Source organism: Gouania willdenowi, chromosome 1 (genome assembly GCF_900634775.1).
Source record: "Gouania willdenowi chromosome 1, fGouWil2.1, whole genome shotgun sequence".
Taxonomy (NCBI): Eukaryota; Metazoa; Chordata; class Actinopteri; order Blenniiformes; family Gobiesocidae; genus Gouania; species Gouania willdenowi.
In genome coordinates, this window is record NC_041044.1 from 45,163,011 (window position 1) to 45,189,768 (window position 26,758).

The 26,758-nt window shown below is 38.7% G+C and overlaps 1 protein-coding gene across 2 annotated transcripts; it reads right to left on the bottom strand.

Annotated features, from left to right (window-relative positions):
* Positions 1 to 2,737: 2,737 nt before the first annotated feature.
* Positions 2,738 to 23,657, bottom strand: patl1 (PAT1 homolog 1, processing body mRNA decay factor). Of its 2 annotated transcripts, none has more exons than XM_028445974.1 (20): positions 23,583 to 23,657; positions 21,903 to 22,008; positions 19,890 to 20,051; positions 16,644 to 16,847; positions 16,491 to 16,567; positions 14,134 to 14,214; positions 13,860 to 14,054; positions 11,695 to 11,796; positions 11,497 to 11,583; positions 10,281 to 10,492; positions 9,849 to 9,993; positions 9,633 to 9,753; positions 8,106 to 8,203; positions 7,952 to 8,011; positions 7,733 to 7,878; positions 7,157 to 7,316; positions 6,852 to 6,977; positions 6,680 to 6,771; positions 4,889 to 5,038; positions 2,738 to 2,995 (listed from the first exon to the last, which is right to left on the bottom strand). In XM_028445974.1, exons 1-20 carry the CDS (start codon positions 23,595 to 23,597, stop codon positions 2,974 to 2,976), a joined length of 2,361 nt encoding a protein of 786 aa, XP_028301775.1. In that variant the 5' UTR covers positions 23,598 to 23,657; the 3' UTR covers positions 2,738 to 2,973. The 2 variants fall into 2 exon arrangements, with proteins under 2 accessions (XP_028301775.1, XP_028301769.1); XM_028445968.1 differs by having other exon boundaries at positions 16,491 to 16,570.
* Positions 23,658 to 26,758: the final 3,101 nt, after the last annotated feature.

A 26,758-nucleotide genomic window follows, 5' to 3' on the forward strand; every position in this document is an offset into this window, starting at 1 on the left:
ATGTAAATAATAAATCAAAATCGAAATGTTGAATGTAAATCAAAATGTTGAATGTTCTATATCTGTTAAAATGTTTACACATGAAAAATAAATCTAAATGAAAAAAAGGTAAATTTAAATACGAAATCTAAATCTAAATGTTAAAATTAAATATAAATGTTAAATCGAAATGTAAATGTTGAATGTAAATCAGAATGTTAAATGTCAAATCTAAATCAAAATGTTAAATGTCAAATGTAAGTCTGAATCTAAATCTAATTGTTAAATCGGTCACCATGTGTAAAGATAAAGGTCCATGGTCTTCTTCATCACTGGTTAAAGTGAGTGTACATACAGCATGCTGCTACTGTCAATCTACATCTGTTAAACTGTATGAGGGCAGTTGTCCACATGTGCAGCCGTACACCAGTCATTACCGCTCTTTAGAGTTCATCAGTTTGAAGCCATCCCACCACGTCTCTGGCTCCTCCCCTCTCCTTACTCACTGGTCCTCAGTAAGTGGTGTGGGCAGGTGCGGAGATGCCCACTTTCATAATTTCTAAACATTTTGCTTTACACTTGGTGACAGATTAAAGGGTCCATGTTACACTAAATTAACATTTCTGTGCTTTAAACATGATATAGTTCTATTATGACTTCATACACATGATCAAAGTGTTTTATCATTGATTCCATCAATCATTAGTCAGAGGGTGATTTACTCCTTTCACAACACAAACATCGCTACAATTTGATGACACGTTCCCACTTTGATGACGAATTTGACGCGGCACTGAGCTGGAGAAGCCACGCCTCCAGGAAGCTCTCTGTCGTGATTGACATGTAAACAGACACGCCCACAAAGGTGAGCATTTTAGCATCCTTTACACAGTGCTACTGTATGTATGTATTTACTACAATTAAACAAACAAATGGAAATGATGGTGAAAAACAGCATGATATGTGACCTTTAAACATTTAGATTTAACATTTACATATTGATTGAACATTTACAAATAGATTTTGATTTCGGATTTAACATTTACATTTAGAATTCAGATTTTCATTTAACATTTAGATTTATTTTTTGTGTGTACACATTTTTAACAATGATATAGAGCACATTTTGGTGTTGTTAAAGAACAGTACAGTAATAATAAAACTACCTGAGTGCAAAGAAAAATGTTTTGAATATTTTTCATTCTCAGTGTTCAGTAAAGACATTGTTGAGTTTAATGTGACTAATATGAGAGCTGAGGTTGCCAGATCTGCTCTGGTTTACAGGAGGAAACCACATGAACTTCCTGGACCATTTTAACCAAATAAACCACAGCCTCTGCAGCAGAACCAGCATCAGTTATATTTATGTTATATTCATATTATGGCCTTCTGTAGAGAGGCCATAACATTATCAACATCAGCACTACAGTCAGGGGCGGAGCTAGAAAAAAAATCAATGGGGTGGCAGGAATATTTTAGAAGTGTCAACATATAGCAGACGTACATAAACCATACTGAATTATAGGGCTGGGTATCGCCAGGTACCTCACGATGTGATATATTGCAATATTTTTTAATCCACAATACATCATGATAACTGTGACTGAAGAAATTCAGATTTTATCTACTGTACTGAATCTATTTCACATGAATGACAGCCACGTGTTTACAGCACACTGACCACAACTAGTCACATGACCTGGTGTTATGTTTACGTCTTTAAGGAAAGCCTGATACTAAAACATTATTGTTTGTGCAAATGAACTTTAAATTATTAATAACAAAATGAATGCAGTAAATGTTAATTTCAGTGCTAACATTATCAACTTCTCTGTAAACATGGACACGTATCAGTGCTGCTTAACAAACAATAATTATATCATCTTCATTTCTGTGACATTCACAAAGTAGCTTCACCATGTTTGATTTGATAGACATTGATTTATAGACGCACAGAAGTGAATAGACATGAACCTCCTAGACAATAACTAAACACTGTTAATATTTACTGTAGTGGAGACAGAATAACTATCACATTATCACATTAAAGAACCGTTCTGTAACATTTAACAAAGTGTAAAACTGGAAATTCTGAGAGTGAAAAAATGTGTCTATAGTGTTTTTAATTTGACAAAAATATGGCTTTAAATCAGTTGTTTTCACTGTAACAAACATATTAATAATATTATTTTAACATTGACATGTTAATGATGCCACACTGTTATATAACTAAGTATAAAAAGTTATTTTAAGGAACATATGATGAATTTGTGTAAAACAAAAATAACCACATGGTTTATTTGGTTTTAAAACATAAAAACCAAAGAACAAAAGGTACACAGATTATGACGACTCAGGTAAAGTTAGAAAGATATTCACAGATTCAGCTTTTCTGGATCAATAACTCATCAACGTTACATTGTTTTTACAAAACCGATACTTTGTTACAATCACAGCAAGGTGGACTGCAATTAAGCTACAACCAGATTTTCCATCCTACGCGTTTGGGAACTAGTATTGGCCTCTAGGCGGAGTCGACAGTGGAGGGACCGTCTGCAAAGTGCAACAACGTAAAATTATACAAAAATAAAAACCAATAACTTCACACAGGAGAGTGGTAGTGTCCTTCACTATTATACTACAACGCTTAGTTTCAATAAATGTGCTTTCACGCAATTTTACAGACTGTAGCATCAGAGGACTTTCACAATAAAACATTTCAAAATAAAAGCCGACTGGAAAAAAACAAGAAAAATAGTGTTTTATAATAGAAATACTTTTAATATGAGGTTTCATCATCACAGGTGTCGTAAACAAGAAACTTAAAAATGCAGATTTGATTTACGACACACACACACACACACAGTAAACACTAAGACAATCAAAGTGACATGAGATCTGACTTTAAAATGATCAACCATGGAGAGAGAGAGACACACACACACACACAGGTCTGCATCAGGTGGGCGGGGCCTTGAGTTAATGTAGTAACTTCTACCTGGACAAAGCTGAAATCCTGTAAAAGAAGAACAGACTCAGTGTGGGTGTATTGGTTATACTGGTCGTCATTGTAACTGGTGATTATTTGATGTTGACACTCAGTGTTTACGTTAAAGCTAATATCCAGAGTTTCTGAGAAACATCTCCATGTCCCGCCCTCAACAGCTCCACTTCCTCCCACTGCCTCCGCCAATCAACCAGAAGCCACGCCTCTACTTTTCTGCACGCGCATTGCAGAACATAACAAGGTTACATTAATATATGTCTATGGGTCAGGTAAGAACCATAATCATATTTACATGTTTGCTGTTGTGACGCAGGGCCTTGTTTCTGTGCACAGTAACACATTCATTTTGATTGACAGTCTCAAAAACAGGAAGTGGAAGTCTATTGGCTGGACGCACTCTGCAATCATTTCCATTTGTATAGGGGTCTATAGGACAAAGGAGGGGCTTATACATTCATGAATATGAATGACCACCAGCAGTAGACCATAGTAAAAGAATAGTTAGAGATTTTAAAAGAATGAGACATTAACATAAATTTCTCAGAAACTCCAGAAATCAACTTTAATCTGAACCTTTTCATTACAACACAATAAAACTATCAGTCATCAGATAACATGATCACCAACTAAACTGGAACACTGACGAGTCTAAGTGCTCACTGTTAGTGTTGACTCTTTAAATTAAATATTTTACTTCAATATATTTTAACTATTTTCTATTAAGTTTGAAATATTACAGTAATTCAATGTGTTTCTAATGTTAATAATTTGATTTAAATAAGTCAGACAGTGGTGTAGCGGCTCAACTGGTGGTCATTATAAATGGTGAATCTCAAACACACTTGAGTTTTAACTTCATCTGTCACAAGATAACATGATGCCGAGTGTAACCGTAACACCAACCGTTTCTTTCTAACTCATAAAATCTAATATTATGGTTTATTTTTAGTGTCTTTAGTGTTTATTTAGTTTCTGCTTTTGTGATTAGAAAGAATTTATCATGTTTTAATAAAATAAGTGAGACATTCATTAAAAACAACTTAATCACAATATCTATCAAACCAGCCACAAGATGACATGATTACCAGTCAAACTGTAACACCAACTAGTCACAACCATCAATTATTAGTTAGTGTTGGTCTTGTTTTTATTATATTTATTATTCTATTTCCTTTTTCAACTTCATTTTGGTTATTTCGTTTAGATTTTTGGAAGTCATTGACAAATATTTCTATATATCTTTAAAAAGTATTTACATTTATAATGTAGACCCTTTTGTTTCCCCCGATTTTACATATTTTATTTTTGTTTAAATACTTATTTTTAGATTTTCTGTTAATATCGTATTTTTCATAGTATTTGATCTATTTTGCAATAAACTTATTTACATTCCCCCATTTTTTACATTTTGTTCACTTTAGTTTTTTTCTTCCTATTTTAATTTAATCTGTTTTATAGAAGAATAAACCAGTCACAAGATAACTGGATGACCAGTCGAACCGTGACACTATGTGGTCAGAGTGTCTTTATCTTGTTTTTAACATTTTTATTTTACTTTTTTTTAGATTAGAAATTCTCCTTATTTTTCCCTTCACAAATATTTCCCAATATTTATTTCTCTTAAACATTTATATTGTAAGATTTATATTTTATGTCCTAATTTAACAATTATCAAAAGTCAGTGACCATCACTAATTAACATGATAACCAGTCGAGCCATAACACGTACTGTAGCAGCACTTATATAAATATATATTTATCAAATATATTTTATTGGAAATGTTTTCTCATTTTTGATCATCTTTATTTATGAATATTTTGTTAATTTGAAGAATTAGTATTTTAATAATAGTTTTGAGGCGCTCATTCAACACACACACACACACACACACTCTCACTCACTGTAGTTTGTCCTGTAGCAGCTCCAGCCGCTGTCGGTCGACATAACGTGAGAAGAGAGAAAGCAGATTGGGAGGAGTGAAAAGGGGCGGAGCCAGCGAGGAGGCGGGGACACTCAGTAGCTCCCTGGTTACAGAGAAAACCAACTCTGTCCTGTGTGTGTGTGTGGGGGGGGCAAAGGTTCAGACACACCAATGTTTTCAGCTCCATCATCATCTGTTACATACAGCAGAGGTTCTCAACCTTTGGGTCATGAGACACTGGGAGGCGGTCCCCAGAAGACAAACTAGGAATATTTTATGCTTATTTTTACCCTTTTCTACAACTACACCAAACTTTCCATATTTTAACCTATTTTCATCACTTTTTCTTGCCATATTTTTGCTTCTTTTAATGTATTTTTGCTACATTTCTCCAATTTCTGACACTTCTACATCACATTTTAATGTCTTTTCTACACATTTTTCCACTTTCCAGACATGTTTAGCACTTACAAACTATTTCTACCACTTTTACACCTAATGTCACATATGTTGACCCATTATTGTCACTTTTAACCTCTTTTCACCAGATTTCATGATTATTTTTGCCAATTTAATCACATTCACCATTAGTCATGTCCATTATTTGTTAGTTTAAACTAATTGTTCAAATATTGACACTTTGAACCCTTTTTACCACTTTTTCTGTCTGTTTTTGTCCACTCTAATTTGCAACTTTTAACCAATTTCTGTCTTTCTTTAAATCCCATTTTACCACCTTTTCTGGTCACTTTGAACCTATTTTATTTGTGATTAACTCATTCACATTTCACACAAATCACCAGTTTGTGACAAAAAACTGAGAAAAACAGCTTTTACTAAAAAAATCTATTAGTGACTTTGAAGCATTTTTTTTTGCTTTAGTGACACCTCATCATTACTTTCCTTCTATAAAACTATAAAAACACTGAGACCAGGCTTTAAATGACAACATTATTATTATTTTATTATCTATGTCAGAGTTGAATGGATTTCTTACTGTATTTTGGCGTTCCTCCAAGTCTCTCCCCCATCATTCTCCACACACGCAACTTCCTCCTCCTCCCAGACATGCCAAGTGGTTTTTTTTTTTATTGCTTTCTCTCACCATCACCACACTCTCAATAGTTCCACACATGCTCTGGTCGAGTGTTTGCTGCTGTGAACTTCAGCATTATCTCTCGTAGCGCCATTTTCTGTCTCGTAAACTCTTTTCCTCTCCCTCTGAGCTCTGCCCATCATGGGTGATCTCTCATCCAAAGGTGCTCTGCGGCCACCTACAGGTCATCAGTTGGTCACTACATCATGGCACAAGCCTGATATTAATGGAGAGCTTTGTCACACTGTCTCCTAGCAACCCCAGCCGAATAACACAATTGATGTCTTTAGCAGTCAATGAGTTAAAACCAGGATTTCCATCTTTAAGATGACTATAATAATAATAATAAACGTTCCTGGATAACAGTGGATATTATTCAGATGAATAAATAAATGTGGTTATCACAGATTCATAGAACAATGGACCATCATTTTACTGACTTTATGGATGGACCCCCAAAAATCTCTCCCCTTTATTCCCCCTTATAGATGGTCCTGTCTCCACATGACTGTTCTTCAATGTTCATGTCTGTGTTCAACCATCTTCAGCTACAGTGGGGGTCCCCGCTCTCTGGGACCTTTATTTTGGAGGGTCCCCTCTCTCTGGGACCTTTATTTTGGGGGTCATGGGCCTGAAAAGGTTGAGAACCTCCGACACGCACACACACTCACTCACCAGCGATTGTCGTCCATGAGTTGACAGTTTGGGTCAGAGCTCTGCATCCTCTCTCCTTCACTCAGAATCAAATAGAGCAGAGTCACTCCAAACTGTCCAGGACAAACACAGGTTAGGCTCACATAAGTCAGACTTCAGTGAGCTTAGGCTCAGATGAGTCAGGTTTGTTCACCTTGTTGTGCAGCACACTGCTCAGCTGTCCCTCGCTGCCCTGCAGCTCCTGCAGCAGGTCTGTGAGCAACGAGCTGGACAACGATTGGATGACGGAGGAAACCGGCTCCACCAACCAGAACAGCACCTGAGGGAGGGGGAGGAGCTTAACACGTCAATTCATCATCTAAGAGTCACTTAGAACAGCTACTAGGACGCTGAAGTCACACTGAGTGAAAGCATCAGAACAAAGTCTAAGTTTATTCTAAATTAATTCACACACTCTCCACTGGGGGCGCCACAGATCTGACTGTTCTGTTTGCTTACCTGGTCCTGTTTGTCCTTCTTGGCCAGGGTGGGAAAGTTGCGTGCGATCGCCATGACAACAGCATTAGCCAGTGGCGTTGACAGGAAAGGGAGGAGCCTGGAGACGAGCCGCTTCCCCTTCCTCACCGACATGATCATCACACACTGCTCGTCGCTGACTCTACAGAAGAGGGCGGAGTCAAGGAGTGACATTTCTGGAAAATTAACCTTTTTTGTTAAAATGTTTAAAAACTGACGTCTGATCAGTAATATGACTTCCCCTTCTATGTAAATATCTCTATGACTATTTTTCACGGTAAAACTGGTGGGCTAATGTTAGCTTAGCTAGAGTAGCGAAAACAAAATGTAGGCAAATCCTGTCTCTCTGCCCTCCCGTTTACTGTTTACACTCAAACATTGTGTGTAATTGTGCGATATTGTCCACAAAGTGAATGTGAGAGTATATTTATGACTCAGATTTCTGCTTTATTTTGTTAAACTAATAATAATAGCATTGTTATTTCAATTTAAAGTAGTTAATTCCTTAGATTGCACGTGTTTCCCGTGATCAGGGCAGACGTGTGGTCCCTCTCCCACCTGTTGTCCCACTCCTTTTCTCTCAGAGCGCTGCACAGCTGCTCCGTGTTGGCTTTGTGCTGCTCCAGCAGAGTCTGGCGCTCCTCCTCAGGAACCTGAAGGAAGCGCTTCTCAAAGTCCTGGACCTCCAGCAGCAGGCTGTACATCTGAGGAAGAAGAGGAGGAAGAGCATTACGAAATCAAACGCACACCCAGGGGGCGCCGTTCATCTCTCCTCACCTTCTCCACCGTGTAGAGGATCTGTCGTCTCTTGTTCCACACCTGCTTCTCACGTTTCTCCTGCAGCAAAAAACACATGAATTAACTTCATCAGGACAGCTGTGCTCTGATTGGTTAGATTGTGTGTGTGTGTGTGTGTGTGTGTGTGTCCCACCTCGTCGTCTGTACGACTCGTTACCACTGCATCAATCATCTTACGAGGATTGTTCACACTGGAGACGGTGAGTTTACCCAGAGAACCTGCAAACTGCACTGTGAGGAGCACAGGACACACACACACACACACACACACACACACACACACACACACACACACACACACACACACACACACACACACACACACACACACACACACACACACACACACACACACACACACACACACACACACACACACCTAGAATATTTAGCTTTCCTGAAGAAAATACAAGTGAGGATGCATGCGGTGAACCGTGTCGCACTGCATTAGTTAGCATTTGCCTAGCGCTAGCAATAACCTAATGTTAGCAATAGCCTAGCAATAACATTAGTCTAACTTTGGCATTAGCCTAGCATTAGCATTAACCAAGTGTTAGGCTAATGCTGAAAATTAGCAATAAGCTTGAAGAAAGTTTAAATGAGTTGAAATAGCTGAAATGTGTTTAACGTAGTAGCTGAAAATGTTAAAAGTCTAAATCAGATGAAGAATGGCTGGGGATGAATGGGTTAAAAGTTGAAAAAGCTGAAAGTTCCAAAAGAAATGAATGGGAAAAAAAAAAATAGTTTAAAAGTCACAAATTATAAAAGCGATAGCATAAATCTAGAGAACTTTCTGAATTTTTTGATAACTTGTCAAAATCGGACAAACGGTGTAGGAGTTAACTCAGACGGAAGAAAAAACAATTAACAATAGGGAGAACGCCTCTTGTATCCTCACTAATTAGGGTGTGACAATTCATCATTAGATCCACCTACATCTCTGTGCTCGGCTCGTTGTCCTTACTGACGACACATATCGATCTAAAATTGTTTTAAAAGGTGATCAATCGATTGTATTGATACATGTAAATAACTGATGTGCCATAATCACAGCAGACTTTATATGGAAGAGTTTTAAAGCTCTTTTAATAATAAAGACGTTAATGTGTGTGTAACACTGTCTTTATCACAGACGGAGATATTCTAAAGCTGTGGTTCACCAACATGTAGCGTTAGCTCGTTAGCATTAGCTCTGCAGAAGCCTCATAACCATCAACCTTTGCTCTTTTAACCTGAACACATCATTGTTTTATTTTGAGGAATAAAAACAAACAAAAGAGTCAAGTAAACCTAATATGTATTTTCATTAAAAACATCCTGTTAATTTAAACAGGTTGGACTTTATTCAAATAAAATGTGAATATATTTCACATTGAATGTTGTTCCTTTATGTCCATCCTTAATTTATAGACAATTCCTTCAAACAACATTAATCTATTAAAGCTCACCTGTTCTGTCCAGTATCAGGGATTTATTTCACTGTACACATTATTATTTTGATTAAAAAGTCACTGAATCCATTTAAATTAATCAAAATCGTCCATGAATAGAATCAACAACAACAACAACAAATCATTTCTAAAAAGAATCGTTACATCCCTAGTCATACATATAGTTACGCACAGAAATAGGTACACACAACATAATTATACACACACACCTGGTCTGTACGTGTGCTCCACTTTGGCGACCTGTGGTGTGATCAGTTTGGTCGTGTGTTCCTTCCTGCTGCTACTGTCTCGCTCTCCTTCCTGACGCTTCTCCATCTTCTCGTAGTAGTTCTACACACACACGCACACACACACACACACACACACACACACACAATCAGTGAGTGACCAATCACAGCCTGTCTAGGCAGTTGTTGACCTCTGACCTGATAGTAGTAGTCATCCAGGTAAGGGTCTGTGCTCTGTAGCTGCATCATCTGGATCTTAGTTACCCAGTCCTTCTCTTTGGGGGTCATCAGGTTACTGTAGGGGTCTCTGCTGCGCCGGTCCAATCCGGGGCGGCTCTGGTCCCTGTGGGCGGAGCAAACAGACAGCGTGACGACTAATGTTGCGGCTAACGTAGTGGTTATTTTTGTACATTCTTTTTTTTTCTTGTATCTTCTATATAATATGTATTTATATATTATTTCAACCCTGTTTGCTGCTTTTCTTTTATTTCTGTAATACTGCATTCCATACAGAGCTTAACGTGTTAGCTAACATGGCGGCAAACGTGGCGGCCAATGTGGCAGCCAATGAAGCGGCAAACATGGGGGCTAACGTGGCGACTAACATGGGGGCTAACGTGGCGGCCTTACCCTCCACGGCTCAGCAGGCGCTGGCTGAGCAGGCGGCGGTGCTGAGGGTGGAGGATGGTGGTGTTGTGGCGGATTGGTGTATGATTGGGAGGGCCAAGAGGAGGGGGCGGGACCATCCTGTGTGCGTGAGGAGGGGGGTGACCCCCAAAGAAGGGCCGGAAACCTCCACCGCCCGGTAACAAACCAGGAGCACCTCGAGGGAAACCTGCAACCTGCACAGAGTTGACAGTCTCAGATTTGTTGATGGTGTGTTAGTGTTGTGATTAGACTGGTGATCATGTTATCTGGTGACAGTCTCTCAGGCTGATGGGTTAGTGTTATGTCTGGACAGGTGATCATGTTATCTAGTGACCATCTTTCAGGCTGATGGTTTCTCTCCTGTTCTTGTGTCTAACCTGTGTTACGGTGAAATTTACGGTTACCTCGTCTTTGACTTGAAAACACACTCTGTGGTGATAAATGATGAAGACCAGACAGGAGAGATGATGAAGTAATAAAAAATTATTTAATCTAAACTAAACAAAAAGGTACAAAGCGGGATAGACAAAGCAGTGGTCTCCCTTGGCCAAGGGAGAGACGCGAAGAAGAAGGACCCAAAAGTTCCTTTCACACACATTTATACCCACTGTCCCCCCTCCCCCCTTCCACCGACAACAAAGAAGAGACCAGGGGGGGACACCTTCGATGTCGGGGTGAAAGTTAGATGTGTGTGTGTGTGTGAGTGAGTGTGTGTGTATGTGTATATGATGTGTGTGTGTGTGTGAGTGAGTGTGTGTGTATGTGTATATGATGTGTGTGTGTGTGTGTGTGTGTGTGTGTGTGTGTGTGTGTGTGGGTGGTGGATGTGTGTGTTGTGGATGTATGTGTGTGTGTGTGTGTGTGTGTGTGTGTGTGTGTGTGTTGTGGATGTGTGTGTGTGTTGTGGATGTGTGTGTGTGTGTGTGTGTGTGGATGTGTGTGTGTGTGTGTGTGTGGATGTGTGTGTGTGTGTGTGTGTGTGTGTGGTGGATGTGTGTGTTTTGTGGATGCATGTGTGTGTGTGTGTGTGTGGGTGATGTGTGTGTGTGTGTGTGTATGTGTGTGTGTAATGGCTACCCCCAAGGAGAAGAAGAAGAAGAGAAAACAGGCAGTTAAAAAACAAATTATCCCCTTAATCATACACACATGACAAATATAAATGTATCATTAAACATTATTAGATAATTTGCTACGACACCTGTGAGTTGAGCAGCTGGGCTCGTTGGATCTGAGACAGAACTGGACCGACTCTGGGAGGAAACGGACTGCGACACAGCGGGGAATTCTGAACACACACAGGAAACAACAATAACACGAACACAAAAAAGAAAAAGATCCAAGCTCTGTCAGATGCCCTGGATCACGGGTTCTGAACTGGGTCGAGTTCAGGACTCACAGCGATGTTGAGCAGCGTGTTTGGTGACAGACGCTCAGGGAATGGAGCAGGAAACCTGTGCTGGACCGGAGCTCTCACATGAACCGCTGTGGGATGATGGATCTGCACAGACAGCATAGGGTTATAAATACAGTAAACAGATATAGATGTATATACAGTGGGGCAAAAAAGCATTTATTCAGCCACCAATTGTTCAAGTTCTCCCACTTAAAAAGAGGCCTGTAATTTTCATCATTGATAAACCTCAACTATGAGAGACAACATGAAAAATAAATCACATTGTAGGATTTTTAATGAATTTATTTGCAAATTATGGTGGAAAGTAAGTATATGGTCAATAACAAAAGTTGATCTAAATACTTTGTAATGTAGCCTTTGTTGGCAATGACAGAAGTCAAACGTTTTCTGTAAGTCTTCACAAGGTTTTCACACACTTCCTCACACTAGAGCAGTGATGTTTTGGGGCTGTCGCTGGGCAACACAGACTTTCAACTCCCTCCAAAGATTTTCTATAGGGTTGAGATCTGGAGACTGGCTAGGCCACTCCAGGACCTTGAAATGCTTCTTACAAAGCCACTCCTTCGTTGATGATGTTACCACCCCCATGCTTTACAGTAGGTATGGTGGTCTTTCTCCTCCAAACACTATGAGTTCAGTTTTTACCTAAAAGTTCTATTTTATTTTCATCTGACCATATGACATTCACCCAATCCTCTTCTGGATCATCTAAATGTTCTCTATCAAACTTCAGACGGGTCTGGACATGTAGTGGTTTAATCAGGGGGACACGTCTGGTACTGCAGGATGTGAGTCCCTGGTGGCGTAGTGTGTTACTGATGGTAGCCTTTGTTACTTTGGTCCCAGCTCTCTGCAGGTCATTCACTAGGTCCCCCCGTGTGGTTCTGGGATTTTTGCTCACCGTTGTGATCATTTTGACCCCACGGGGTGAGATCTTGGAGCCCCAGATGGAGGGAGATTATCAGTGTCTTGTATGTCTTCCATTTTCTAATAATTGCTCCCACAGTTGATTTCTTCACACCAAGCTGTTTACCTATGGTAGGTTCAGTCTACCCAGCCTGGTGCAGGTCTACTATTTAGTTTCTGGTGTCCTTTGACAGCTCTTTGGTCTTGGCCATAGTGGAGTTTGGAGTGTGACTGTTTGAGGTTGTGGACAGGTGTGTTTTATACTGATAACCAGTTCAAACAGGTTCCATTAATACAGGTAACGAGTGGAGGAGGAGTCTCTTAAAGAAGAAGTTACAGGTCTGTGAGAGACACAAATCTGGCTTGTTTGTAGATGACCAAATACTTATTTTACTGAGGAATTTACCAATTAATTCATTAAAAATTCTACAATGTGATTTTCTGGATTTTTTTCTCATTTTGTCTCTCATAGTTGACGTTTACCTATGATGAAAATTACAGACCTCATCTTTATAAGTGGGAGAACGTACACAATTGGTAGCTGATTAAATACTTTTTTGCCCCACTGTATGTGGAGATATAGATGTTTATATACACAGTATGGAGTCATAGATGTATATGTATGAAGATATAAATGTATATATCTGAAGATATAGATGTATATATGTGGAGTTATAGATGTTTATATACACAGTATGGAGTTATGATGTTTATGTATGGAGATATAAATGTATATAAGTGAAGATAAAGATGTGTATATATATAGAGATATAGATGTATATATGTAGAGATATAGATTTATATATCTGGAGATATTAATGTCTATATGTGGCGATATAGATAAAGTTATAGATGGATATATGTGGAGATACAGATGTATATACAGCATATAGAGATGAATATATCTGGAGATATAGACGTATATGTGTGGATATACTGCATAGTTGTATGTATGTGCATATATACACGTACAGTGTATGGAGATATAGATGAATATATGTGGAAAGATAAATGTATATATGTGACAGGAAGCAGCTACATAAAGGCAAACCTGACATTCTTTGTAATAAATAACGGTAACATTATGTCAAAATAAGCCTGAAACTGTAATAAAATAACTAATGATATTAATAAAAAAAGAATAATAATAAATAGTAATAATAATGAAACACTAATACTGATCTAATCAATAATAATCAATGATAAAGTCCTAATGAAGCAGACACTGTGTGCGCACTAGCCTGGTGATTGAGGGTGTGGCTCATCGGCTGCTTGGGCGGAGTCCCAATGGGCACCGCCCTCACTGGTGGCGAGCCAATGACAGGGGAGGAGGACCGGGGAGGCGGGACTCTCTCGGAAAGGTCGGGTCCTTCATCGCTGCGGGGCGGACGCTTGGGCAGTCCCACCTCTTTGATGATGGACATCAGAGGGCTGTCCTGGACAGGAAGAAGGAGGAGCCATGAGGACGGACCATGGGAGGAGAACCGTCAGCTGGTAAAACCAAGAGTCCCTCACCTCCATGTGTGTGACCAGACCAGGAGGGACGCTGACTGGGCCAAAGCCCAAACTGTTCTCCCAGATACTGTGAGAGTTCATCTGATGAGAGAACGCGAGCACACGCACGCACACACACACAGGTTATAGACAAATAACAACGTCTATTATGCCACAAAACCCTCTATGGTTCATATGTCTAATGTAATATGTGTGGTGTTGGTCCCACTCTGTAGCTAAAATATGATGAAGCGAGCAGGCTAATCTAGTTTACGTCACCCACAGATACTAGTTTACACTAGGGCAGGGCAATATATCGAGATATATAGATTTCTAATTTGGTGATATGAAAAATTACAATATCGCCTATATTGATATATTTTTATTTTATAGCTTAGAACAGCATGAAAAGCAAAGTTAGATGATCACTGAGTGCATACTAACACAGACCGTCATCTAAACTAGCCACATTACAGAACTCACTCACACGTGCTGTCCCTTATATACACCAAAAAAATGACCATTATCATGTTACATATTTATTTATAGTAGGACTGCACGATTTTGACAAAAAATCTAATTCTGACAGATATTGTGATTGGATTTACGATTTTTACAAACAGTTTATACATTCAAATGCAAATGCATTTTATTTATTTTTCCCAAATTCCATTTCATTTTTTTCCTCCAAATTCCATGTTTTGCACATTTTGTTTTTTTAGAAATATTTATCATTTTGTTCAGAAAATATTAGTTTTTAACTTGTGAGGAAACAGAAAACAACTAATAAATAAAAAAAAAACCCCATAATTAAACAAAAATGTATGTCAAAAATAAAAATGCATTTTTAAATAATGAGTAAGACAAACATTCTGACTGCTCCTTTTTAATTATTCATGTTATATAAAGATGTATGAGAACAGCATTAATGTCACCATATTTCACCTCAGGGATCAATGGTTGAATGAATCTGATCAGGTTTCTTTATTGATCAACTTAATTATTCCAGACAGTAATAATTAAACAAAACTAAATGGACATAAAGGATACATCAGTTATTTCACCACTAGGGGTCAGACTATTTTCAGTATCAGAAGTTATCAATAATCTATGATGTTTCAGACTCTACAATCCCTGGTATTGATGATCTCGTCCACAACAACAGAACAATTTCATCTCATCAGATCTTCTGTAGATCTGATGAGATGTTTAAACGCTCTGAGCAGGTGAAGATGATTAATGCTGACTCATGTTCTCACGGAGCTCAGCAGCGCTACATGAGAAACAGACGGAGGTTCACAGACACATTAAAGTTAAACAGGCACTGGTGGCTCTGATTTAGGAATCAGTGATGATTTGTGTAGTTTTTTGGCAGTTTAGACAATGTTTGCTGTGGTTTAGACTATGTTTGAAGTAGTGATAAACGATACATCAACCAGCCAATATCATCGGCAGATTTTTGCATTTTTTAAAAATTAATTAAATGAAATTAAACTGGGCTTTTTTGCCTTTATTGGTCATGTATATGTTGTTACACATATATTGAAATTTGTCCTCAGCCATTTTGCGGCGCCTGGGGAGCAGCTCGGGGTTAAGAAACATGCTCAACATCCCACATTGATGGCCCAGGTGAGGTTTGAACCGGCAACCCTCTGATTACAAGCCCAGCGTCCTTAATCGGCAGTCAGTATTGGTCATCGGTTAAGGCTGATAATTTTTTTTTTTTAAAAATCGGTATTGGCATCGACCCTAAAAAATATCAATATCGGTCCTAGTTCCCTATCCCTAGTTTGTTCCCAGGACGGGAAGGGGGAGGACGGGGGATCTAATAAGTGGTCCCCGAAACTTTTCCCAATAAATGACGGCATTTTAACCCGATTCTATTTATTTCCTTGTTCAACGGTAGATATTCTGATTGGTGAACATATATGTCACTCAAATGATGGAGACGGAAGAAAAAACCTTAGCATCTGAGGTTACGTTATCGCTGTAGTGAAAACCTCAATATCGATGCGATTAAGGTTAAGCGTACAGCATTGATTTATAGAAACCATTTTATATATAATAAAACATACAGTATAATAGCAACTTTCCCTTAATTTCATGTAATTTTAAGAAAAAAATATTGTATCAGGATAAATATTATCAGGATATAAATCTACGTATATCATGATCTAAAATGTTCTCTATAACACACACAGCACTAGCTGAGACCGTCTACAGGGACAAGGTCTACGAGGACAAGATTTACCCTTTGACCCTGCTCAGCCCGCACCGCTACGTGTTAAGCTAACCCAAACATATGGGACTTGTATGTTTGTAGATTTATGAACAGATCTATTATTGATAGGTCTGTGACAGAAGACAAGAAGTCTCACCTGACCAATGGGAGCGGTTCCTCTGCGTAGCAAGTGCTGCTGCTGCTGGTAGCTGAGCATAGGGGCTGGAGGCGGAGCTACTGTAAACAGAGAGAGAGTCAGAAACGTGCGGCTGACGAGTTGAAAAGCAATAAAAACATGACACGGACTGACCTGAGGACAGACGCTGCTGCTGCTGTTGGACAGACGTGGACTGGGACAGGAGGCCGTGCAGACTGGGGAACACTGAGGTCGAGCCTGGAGAAGGAACCGCAGGTCGCTCAGCAGCCCCCACCCCTGCCACGGCCGGGTCCGCCTCCAGGATGAGACGAGCCAGAGACTCAGCCAGTCCTCCCTCAGAGACTTTGTCCTCCACATCTGGAAGAACACACCACTGTCTGTTATATATAAGTCTGTCTGTTATGTATTATTTTGTCTGTTATACAGTGGGTACAGAAAGTCTCATTGCAGCCATTTCCCAAAATCAAAAAAGCTAATTTTATTTCTCATTAATGCACACTCAGCACCTTATCTTGACAGAAAAAACAAATGTAGGAGTGATTAGAGTTATTTAGTTGTGGATATGTCTTAAATATTATTTTCCACTAGGGACACTGAAGGCACTGGGGTGTGTATATAGTGACATAAGTGATAGGAAGGGGAGGTACAGGTAGGAGGAGCATATACACTTCTCATCAGACCAGCATTTATGGTCAAACCAGCACTCAGACAAACAGCTGGAAACTGTATGTTTTGTTCTCATTTTATTCATCAAATCCCTCAAATAAACCATCAACTCAACTACAATAATAATAATCTCACTGATTGCATCTGTGTAAGACTTCACTCCTACCTGTGTGTTAATGGCAATCATTGGAACATTACAGTTACAGTTCAGTGAGAACTATGATCTAGTGAAATTTGTAACAATTCAAACGGAATAAGATGAATGAGATGTTGACAAATTGTTTTGTTTCACATGCCTGGCATCCATGTACATTCAACTGGAAATAACACCTGCCTTACATTAATGCTGCGGGAGGATTAGAAACCACGTGAACACAACAGGCTGGGTATGGGTGATTATTAAGATTTATTGGACAAGATAAAGGAAGCTCTGTATTGGACAGCAGCTATGGTGGAGTTAGCTAACTGAAAGCTACAATCATGCAACACATCAGCTGTTTGAGACATTGCATCATTGACGCATGGAGTGTTCATTCACAAATGTCTGCTTTCAATTTCAATCAATGTATTAAATGGGAAAGACGGTTCCAGAGTATCTGATGGGATGAACTCATATTTGAGAAAAACTGCTCATAAAGAAGGATTAGCTACGTTAAAAGCACCTGCAAGTGAACAGTATCCTGATCAAGTGCAACAAGGACAGGATACGTGGAAATAATATGTGGAAAGAAGCTGAATTTTTCTCAAAGCAACAGGTTGTTTAACCAAAACAAACAACTCACGGACCATCAATTACAGCTGATGATGTGACCCATGTAACCAAAACTCCTTCACAGGCATAAAGAACAGACTAAAGTATGTTCACAATACACCACCTGTATTTAATCCATACAACCAAAGTGATATCTGACATCATTCAGAGACAAAATGTAGGGATGTAACGATTAATCGTAAGGCAGTTAAAAATCGATTCATAGGTATCACGGTTGATATCAATTTTCTGACAATTGAATCGCAGTACTTTTTTTAACCAGCAGAGGGCGCTATCCACAAGTGTAGGCGGCGGGCGGAGTCTGCTAATACTTTCTTTCTGGCTGCCTTCTACTCTTAAATATGTTAATAAATGATTCATTACCCCTTTAGCACCGAAAGAATATCTGTAATATTACTTGAATATCTGTAAAAGTCACGTTTTTCTATTAGCTCTGTCTGCTAGCATAGCTTCTCTTCTTCACTGCAAGATATCTGCATGCCAACCGACCACTGTGTTACCAGCGCCCTCTGCTGGTCCAAACAAATATGACGTAAATCAGTGCAATCTTTTTTTTTTTTTTTAAAGTCCAATTGTTAAGGCACAAAATACATTTTCAGTTGCACTTTTAAAAGAAAAAGAACTATTATGCAGTTTTGTATTGTTTATTATAGAACCAGAATTTAAATTAATAGGCTTCATTTTCATTTGTATTATTCCTTTATTTATTTCATTCAAGATTTATTTTTAGTTAAATTGCATTGTTTTGAATAGTTTATCAAGGAATTCTTTTGACAATGAAAAACAAAAGGAAAATAGTACCGTATTTTCTAGTTTTTTTCCCAAAAAAAAATTTGTCTACAGTCCCATTTTGTAAATGAAAAAATCGTGAGAGAATCGTATCGTGAACCCAGTATCGTGAATCGAATCGTATCGGGAGTTGAGTGAATCGTTACATCCCTAACAAAATGACATGACTGCTCTTCTGGTTCAGCTAAATCTCTCTTATGATGTATGAAACTTTTATCAAGACCACAGTGACTGCTTGCATTTATTATGGCAATCCAGCCCAAGGCTATCAAAGAGCTAAACATCTTCTCAAAGAACATTTTGGGAACGAATATCGAATTGCCACTGCATCAATGGACAAATGCTTTGTCTATATATGAATCAAATCAGAGGATTTAAAACATTATTGTTCCTCAGAGGTTGCTGTAACGCAATGACACATCTCACCTACATGGAAGAAATGAATGTTGTTTCCAATATGAAGACCATACTTCTGAAGCTGCCTTATAAGCTGAGAGACAAGTAAAGGAATAGGGCATGTCAACTACAAGACTAGCATGGACATTAAGCTCCATTTTCTGACCTGGTAGACTTCATAGAGAGAAGTGAAGGTAAAATCCAGGATCCTAAACCAGTTGTAACTGTGATAATGATATACAACATTTACTTTCATCTGAAAAAATGAATTTGGACCATTGAGCAACAGTCAGTCCACTGTGTTTTCTGAAGTCCACAGTCAACGCAGCATCTACCAGGATATTTTAGAGCACTTCATGCTTCCTTCTGCTGACTAGCTTTATGAAGATATAGATTTCATTTTCCAGCAAGACTTTGCACCTGCCCACAGTGCCAAAGGTACCAAAAGCTGATCTTAAAATAACTTGAAAATAGTCTAAATGATCTGAATAAAAAAATGTGATTATTTGTTACCCATATCGCCCAACCCTACAGTCAGTCATCAGGTAAACTGGACACCAGTATGAGCAGAACAGCAGTGAAGCTGTGACCATAGATATACAAAGGTAGATAGGACACGTTTGTTGCTCGAAGGGCATGAACATGTCGGCCATCTTAGCAGGGACTAACCACACCCTGCAGCTAATGTGTAACCATAGAAAGGACCAGCATCACATTAGTCATTCATCCATCATGATCACAGGCTGATCAACAATGATCACATGTCACCTACTGACCTCCCGATTGGAGTGCGGAAGACGAGGAAAAACCAAGTGGAGGGAGAGAGAGGCGATTGTCCAGGGGCGAGCGAGGGTCTGCTGACTCATCGTCTCCTGCTGTGAGCTCGTCCTTCTTGTCCAATCCAGCGAGACGTTTGTGTTCCTCCTGCCAATCATCATCTGAGGAGCAGAGGACGAGTTATTCACAGTAGATCTAATGCCACCTAGTGGCCTGGAGGGCTGTTAGCTCTCGCTATATATAATATAAATATATATATTATATATTACTGCTGCAGCTCATAGCAGTAAATGTGCTGTGATATCTGTGAGTATTCACTTATTCAGAGCGTAGAGTGTCTTAATGCCTTTTCATTTACTAATTCACACACTATTGTTTATTTCTAAATGAAGTGAAAATAAATGTATTTTAAGAAGTAAGTTTTTACACTGTGAAAGTTGTTAATACATTTCATGAATAGGTGTTACAGCTGGATTGTTGATCATGTTACCTTGTGACTGTCTCAGATTTCTAATTCACCCAGTAACTGTGAAGTGATGGGAACATTATTGTGTTGATAAGGCAGTGTTTCCTGTCAGACGTATATAGGTGTGACTCAGCATGTGCACTGTGATGTCAGAGGACTATAGAGAAGTGTGGGTGAATGGAGAATAAAGTGTGGAGTTCCTTGCTGAACACGCCCCCTCTGACTCCCGTTCATCAGCTCTACATTATCCAGAGTGACTTGGCTTTATTTTCGCCTCTGCACCATTTCTGAATTCACCAGAGCTGTGCTTGGACAAGAGTCGCTTTCAGCGCTACTTCTGTCTCTCCCATGTCGTTTGACGACCTGCATCGGCGCTGGCATCTCCTACCAGGACATCAACTACAGGTGCTGTATTCCAGCAGAGGAGCCTGTCCATCTGTCTCTGCTTCTGATAGTGTTTTTTATTCTTCTCATTATTCTGAATATGTCAAGGTTGGGGAATGATCCCGATTGGTCGACTCGCCGCAATATGCCCCAAAAGTTCAACAATCCCAACTCCAGCGTCGACCGCGCCGGACGCACATCAAAAGCGTTCACCGTGCAAAAAGCTTCAAAACGCAACGCACAGGAGGCATGGGGAACGCAGCAGGATCTCTGACGCTCCCTAGAAGTGCCTCCACTACATATTGTGAATGTATGCCTGACGCTTTTGCCGCTTTCGACGCGTTTGGTGTGAACGCGCCATAAGTATTGTGGTTGGACTGGTAATCATGTAACCATCTCATATTTGATGATTATGTGTTAGTGTTATGGTTGGACTGGTGATCATGTTACCTTGTGACTGTCTCAAACGGACTGTCCACTCTCCGCAGAGCTCATATACTTGGGTGCGCCACCTCATAGTAGTTTTCCATTAAAATCCTACATGTCCCATGATTCTTAGTGCTTCTCTGTAGTCCTTGTACTCCTGGATGTGTTTTAAAGGTGTTGCTACTGCCGTAGCTCGTCTGACAGTCTCTCCTCTAAGCTCTGTTCATCTCTCCTCCTCTGTTTCACCAGGAGGGTGAAATACAGGTCGGTATTACATTTAATGATGCAATGCCGAGCAGTGTTTTGTGTGACACCAACTACGCGAAGAAGTCCGCACGGTAGTAAAATCTGAGCTTTGCATGTAATTGGCCCCGTAGACTCCGCAATGACTCTGCTCAGACTCCGCTTTGCGGGTGTACGCCCGATGTTTGAGCCTTTAGTGATACAGCTGGACTGGTGATTGTTATCTTGTGACCATCTCAGATTTGTTAGTTTGTGTTATTTTGTGTATTTTGAGGTTTTGTAAAAAGGTTTGTCCCTGAGAAATGACAAACAAATCATCTTAATGTGATAGTTATAGATTAAACAACTGAAGGTTTGTGGTTCCAACATTTTTTAATGATGAAATAATAAATATTCTTTTACATAATTAAATTCTAAATATAGATCTTTTCAGCAGTCACAGGTGATCGATCACATATCAATAATCTCAAATCAAACACGCAGTTGGACTCACCAATGGCTCCCGCCCCGAAGGTGTCATCGTTAAACTGATCGATCTCATCTTCCTCCTCGATCAGCCCGTCGTCTTCCTCCTCCAGCGTGCAGTCTTCATCCAGGGACTGCAGACACAGCATAGTCCACTGACCATTAGAACGTCTACATTTGTCTCTGTTAGCGTTAAACTGCTGGATTCTGATGCTCAAACTCAGATGTGTTTACTGATCTTTTTAACACCAAAGCACTCTTAAAAATACCAAAAAAAAAATTAATACAAATAAAATAAAAACAACAAATAAAAACGTAAAAAAATATTTTTGTTTATAGATTACAAAATACGAGGCTATTACTCTCACAATGGTAAAGTTCCATCTACAGTATCAAACAGTAGAATAGTATACACTAATGTGACTAAAAACTGAATAAAAATAAAACCAAAATGTGGTTAATTTAAGAGAACAAAAGGGAGAAAAGCAATCAAATGTTTATGTACATATGTATAACCCTGTTTGCACACTATATATAAATATACGCGCATAAAAACCAAACACTTCAAAAAAGATCATATTTATTTTTTTAAATTATTGTTCAGATTTTTTTCTAAGTTGAAATTTGTAGAAAATGAATAGCTTTTAACCAAAAATGCAAATTAGTAAGTTTGTTTTAAAAATGTTTCTCTTTAAAAATCAAGAATACAAAAATACTAAAACATTTAGTATTTATTTTACAGGAGGAAGAATATTTCCACGTTATTTACAGGATGTACTAACAGACACTGAAACAAATAGAAACTATTTCCATAATACTTTGTATACTGTTGTATTATTATTGTATGTTTGTAATATTTTGTATATATATACTATTTACGTTATATATATATATATATATATATATATGTTACTCTGTTTATTCTTTTTAAGAAAAACTTGGGGACTTTATTTCATTATGTACATGTTATGCACATGACAATTAAAAATCCTTGAATCCAATAATTCAACAAAATGACTCAAACTAGATAAAGGTAAAGGAAAATAGAACCATACAGAAGATCATACAATCAAACAGAAGGGTTGTTTAGGGGAAGACAATATACATGTGCTTCGTTTCATTTTCAGTCTCTATAATACCTAATAATATGTAACAAGTTTGATGTCATTACTATCAGAAACACATTTGTTTCATATAAACCTCTTTATTATTGCACCTTTTTATGTGTTATGATCAGGCAGAACAGAGTAGATCCATCCAGGAGAGGATAGCGGCCCACGGAGGGCTGCTGATGCGGACAGCGGTCACCGATGCCTCGGACAGACTGCGTCCGTGACCCGGGAGACTGTTAGCCACGATGCTAACGTCACATCACCGGCGCAGACACACAACAATAGAACTTAGAACAGCTACAACTACACATGTATGTCACGTTCAGGGACGGGAAGGACGCATTCTGAAACCCAAAAACTAGCCTAATGCCCTGGGCTTAGTCTGCACCCTCTGCCCGGTCACAGAGTCAGGAAAGTCCGCTGCTTCACAGGCCGCACGCCGCATTGGACGCGGCCGACGCGTAAACAAACCCACACCGGCCGGCTCAGAAGCCCTCCACCCGGGCCGGGAAGGTATCAGCCAGCGGAAAATACACCACAGAGCCCCACAAAAGAGTTAAACTAGGCTACATTTCACCTAATTTAAGGTTTCTCACCTGAAAACGGAACATCTATGCTCACGGTGACGGGGGCGAGCCGGCGCGTTTCTGACGCAGCAGAAATGACGTCACGGGGTGGCGGGAGCGAGCTCGCAAATTGGCACAGAAAGAAGGCGTGGCCTAAAAGTATTTAACTGACTTTTTAAATTACATTAAATAAAAAATAAATATATAAACTAATAAATTGATTATGAATAAATAAATACATTAAGAGTAAATACATTTGAATTTTATTTCTGCAATCTTCAGAAAAAAAAAACAAAACAGAACAAACAACACTTAGTTGTCAAACTAATGAGCCAAAAGTGTGTAGGATGAAGCAAAAGCTTATATATTATACACACATACCCCATCACAAAAAACAAAACAGGGTTCTCTAAATAATATCACCAAAAAAACTATTTCTTTTCGAACAAACAATTCACATTCAATATTTATTCTAGCCTTCCAAATTTTTACGGGCACTTATATGATTGGATCCTGCACCTCATTTTTTACATTTTTTTATTTTTCCCAGCTCCTATTTTGCTTTTAGGTGTTTTGATTAAATTTGGAAGTATTATATCTGGACATCTGTGTCTTTTATTTAGTTGAAATCACTGGAATTGTATATTGAAGGTAAAAACTCAACACGAGTGGGAGAGAACAAATAAAACCCCACGCTACGTCTAAAGTTTGATTTTGCACAAAAATAGTTTCTCTGTCAGCTTGGAAGATGGTAGAAAATGGCAACAACAACAACAACAACAACAACAACAAAAAATGGATTTAAATATTTTTTTTAAGCCAATAAGAAGCTAAGCCTGAGGTTTGTTTCTGTGGACATTGTGGAGGAAAGTAGCAACACAGCAGCAGAACAATCCAGTTGGATTTCTAGGTTGAATCCACACAATCACAAACAAAATAATGGTTGTTTTTTGTTTTGTTTTTTTGGACACAAAATGAAATTTAAACTCGTTTTTTGTTTTTTTTTTTGGACACAAAATGAAAAACGGAAGTCATTGATGGGCGGTGCTTCAGTGCCCCTTTGATTGTGATTGGTTCATGTTTGCCTGTGCTTTTCAAAGTAAAACGACGTTAATACAACCACAGCTGCCTGAGCTGTCAGCTACTGTTTGGTTATATATCACTGTGATACAGACATGTTCATATTATCTCTGCACTAAATGTTTTCTAGTGACTCTTGTGAACAGTCTGATGCTGTTACAATAAATGACCAGCAGGAGGCACTGTGAGGATGTGTTTGACCTTTGCAGACCTGATTTCATTATTATCCACATAAGATACAGTAAACACATGAGTTGGAGATTGTCAGAGCAGGCTTGTTTTATTATTATTATTATTATTATTATTATTATTATTATTATTATTATATTTAATCAGTTTTTATTTAAATTAGCATTTATAATATTTAAATTACAAGATCAGACACTATATGATCCCATAAGGAAAATCTATATAGAATATAAAAAGTACAGTGTGTTACCAGGAAGAAAACATGGGCACAATGAACATCCTAATAAAAGGTCAGAGTTAAATATCTATAAGTTTACAAGCAAAATAGAAGTTTCTCCTAAATCAAACTTGCATCACAAGATTATTATCTATTGGCAATCATTAATCAAATGTATTATTTTTATTTGTATGATCATATCTGGTACATTTACAACACCTACCTTTTCATAGACGCCACTGTGCTTGGTAATAATTCTTTTACTTCCTGACTGTAGAGCATTTGTCAGGATTATTATTATTATTATTATTATTATTATTATTATTATTATTATTATTATTATTATACCTGAACAAAACTTAAAGTTGCCTAAATATAGGGTATTTTTGCAGTTGGTAAAGACATTCTGAAGGCCTGGAGCATAAAACTGTTGCAGAACTGAGTAGTTCTGGGTCTGATGCTGTGGAGAACATGTCAAACTCAAGGTCCGGGGGCCAAATCCTGCCCTATAGAGCATCAAATTTGGCCCCCAGCATAAAGTCGTAATTACAGAAAACTGTTTCTTAGCTGACATATTCTAAACAATTAGCTCACGTTCCTCACATTTAGCTTAAATTTCTTTCATTTGAGATGTTTTTATATCGTTGTTAAAAATGTGTAAACATAAAAAATTAATCTAAATGTAAATGTTCAATCTAAATGTAAATGTTCAATCTAAATCTAAATGCTAAATCTAAATGTTCAATCTAAATGTTCAATCTAAATCTAAATGTTAAATCAGTGTGAAGCTAAATGTTTAGAACTTGCAAAGGGAGCAGGTCAGACCGTCAGCGCCTGTCAATCAGCAGGTCCTGTGGCTCAGTGAATGAGGAGCAGTGAAGAGGGAGACATGGTGGGATCGCTCCAAACTGATGAACTGAGCGGTAATGACTGGTGTACGCCCTCAGACATAGATTCACTGAGAGTACAGCCATGCTGTATGTTAACTCACTCAACTATTCACTTTTTCATCTTTTTGTTTCAAACCATGCTTTCATACCCTGACCAATAACACTCTGTTACAATGTCTTTCATTACTAGAGGTTCACACAACACTGATTTTATGGATCAGGGAGTTTTTATGTAATAGATCATATCTTCTGCTCCTGAACGCTGTCAAGTCCAGCTAAACTGTGTTGAAGACTGGACTTCCTCAGGACTGTGTGCTTTTCTCTGTGTTCACTAACGTCTACTGTCACACAGAAGGAATGACCCTTCTAAAGTACATGGACGATATGGCTTCAAAGACGCACAGACCCTGGCACAATACCAGCAGGAGGTGTGCTGTGGATCTGCAGGGAAGGAGGTCTCAGTGGATCCTCTCCAGCCCCTTCTCATCCATGGCCAGCAGATGGACTGTTTTAATTATTTGGGGACATAAACTGTCCTTTGGACATGACGCAGACTCTGTTTTTAAAAAAGTGCAACAGCGAGTCCTCCTCCTCAGAAAGTTGATATCTTTTAAAATTAACATCTTATCTTTAGTGAACACTCATTGACTCCATCCTCACATACATGATCTCGTCCTGGTTTCTCGCCCTCAAACACAAACCCAAACTCACTAGAATAGTAAACCAGGCCATTAAGACCACCCAAACCCTCAGACCCCACTCTGTGATCTGTACAGCTGATCAGTGCAGAGGAAAGTGACCCTCATCACTGAAGGCATCACCACACCATC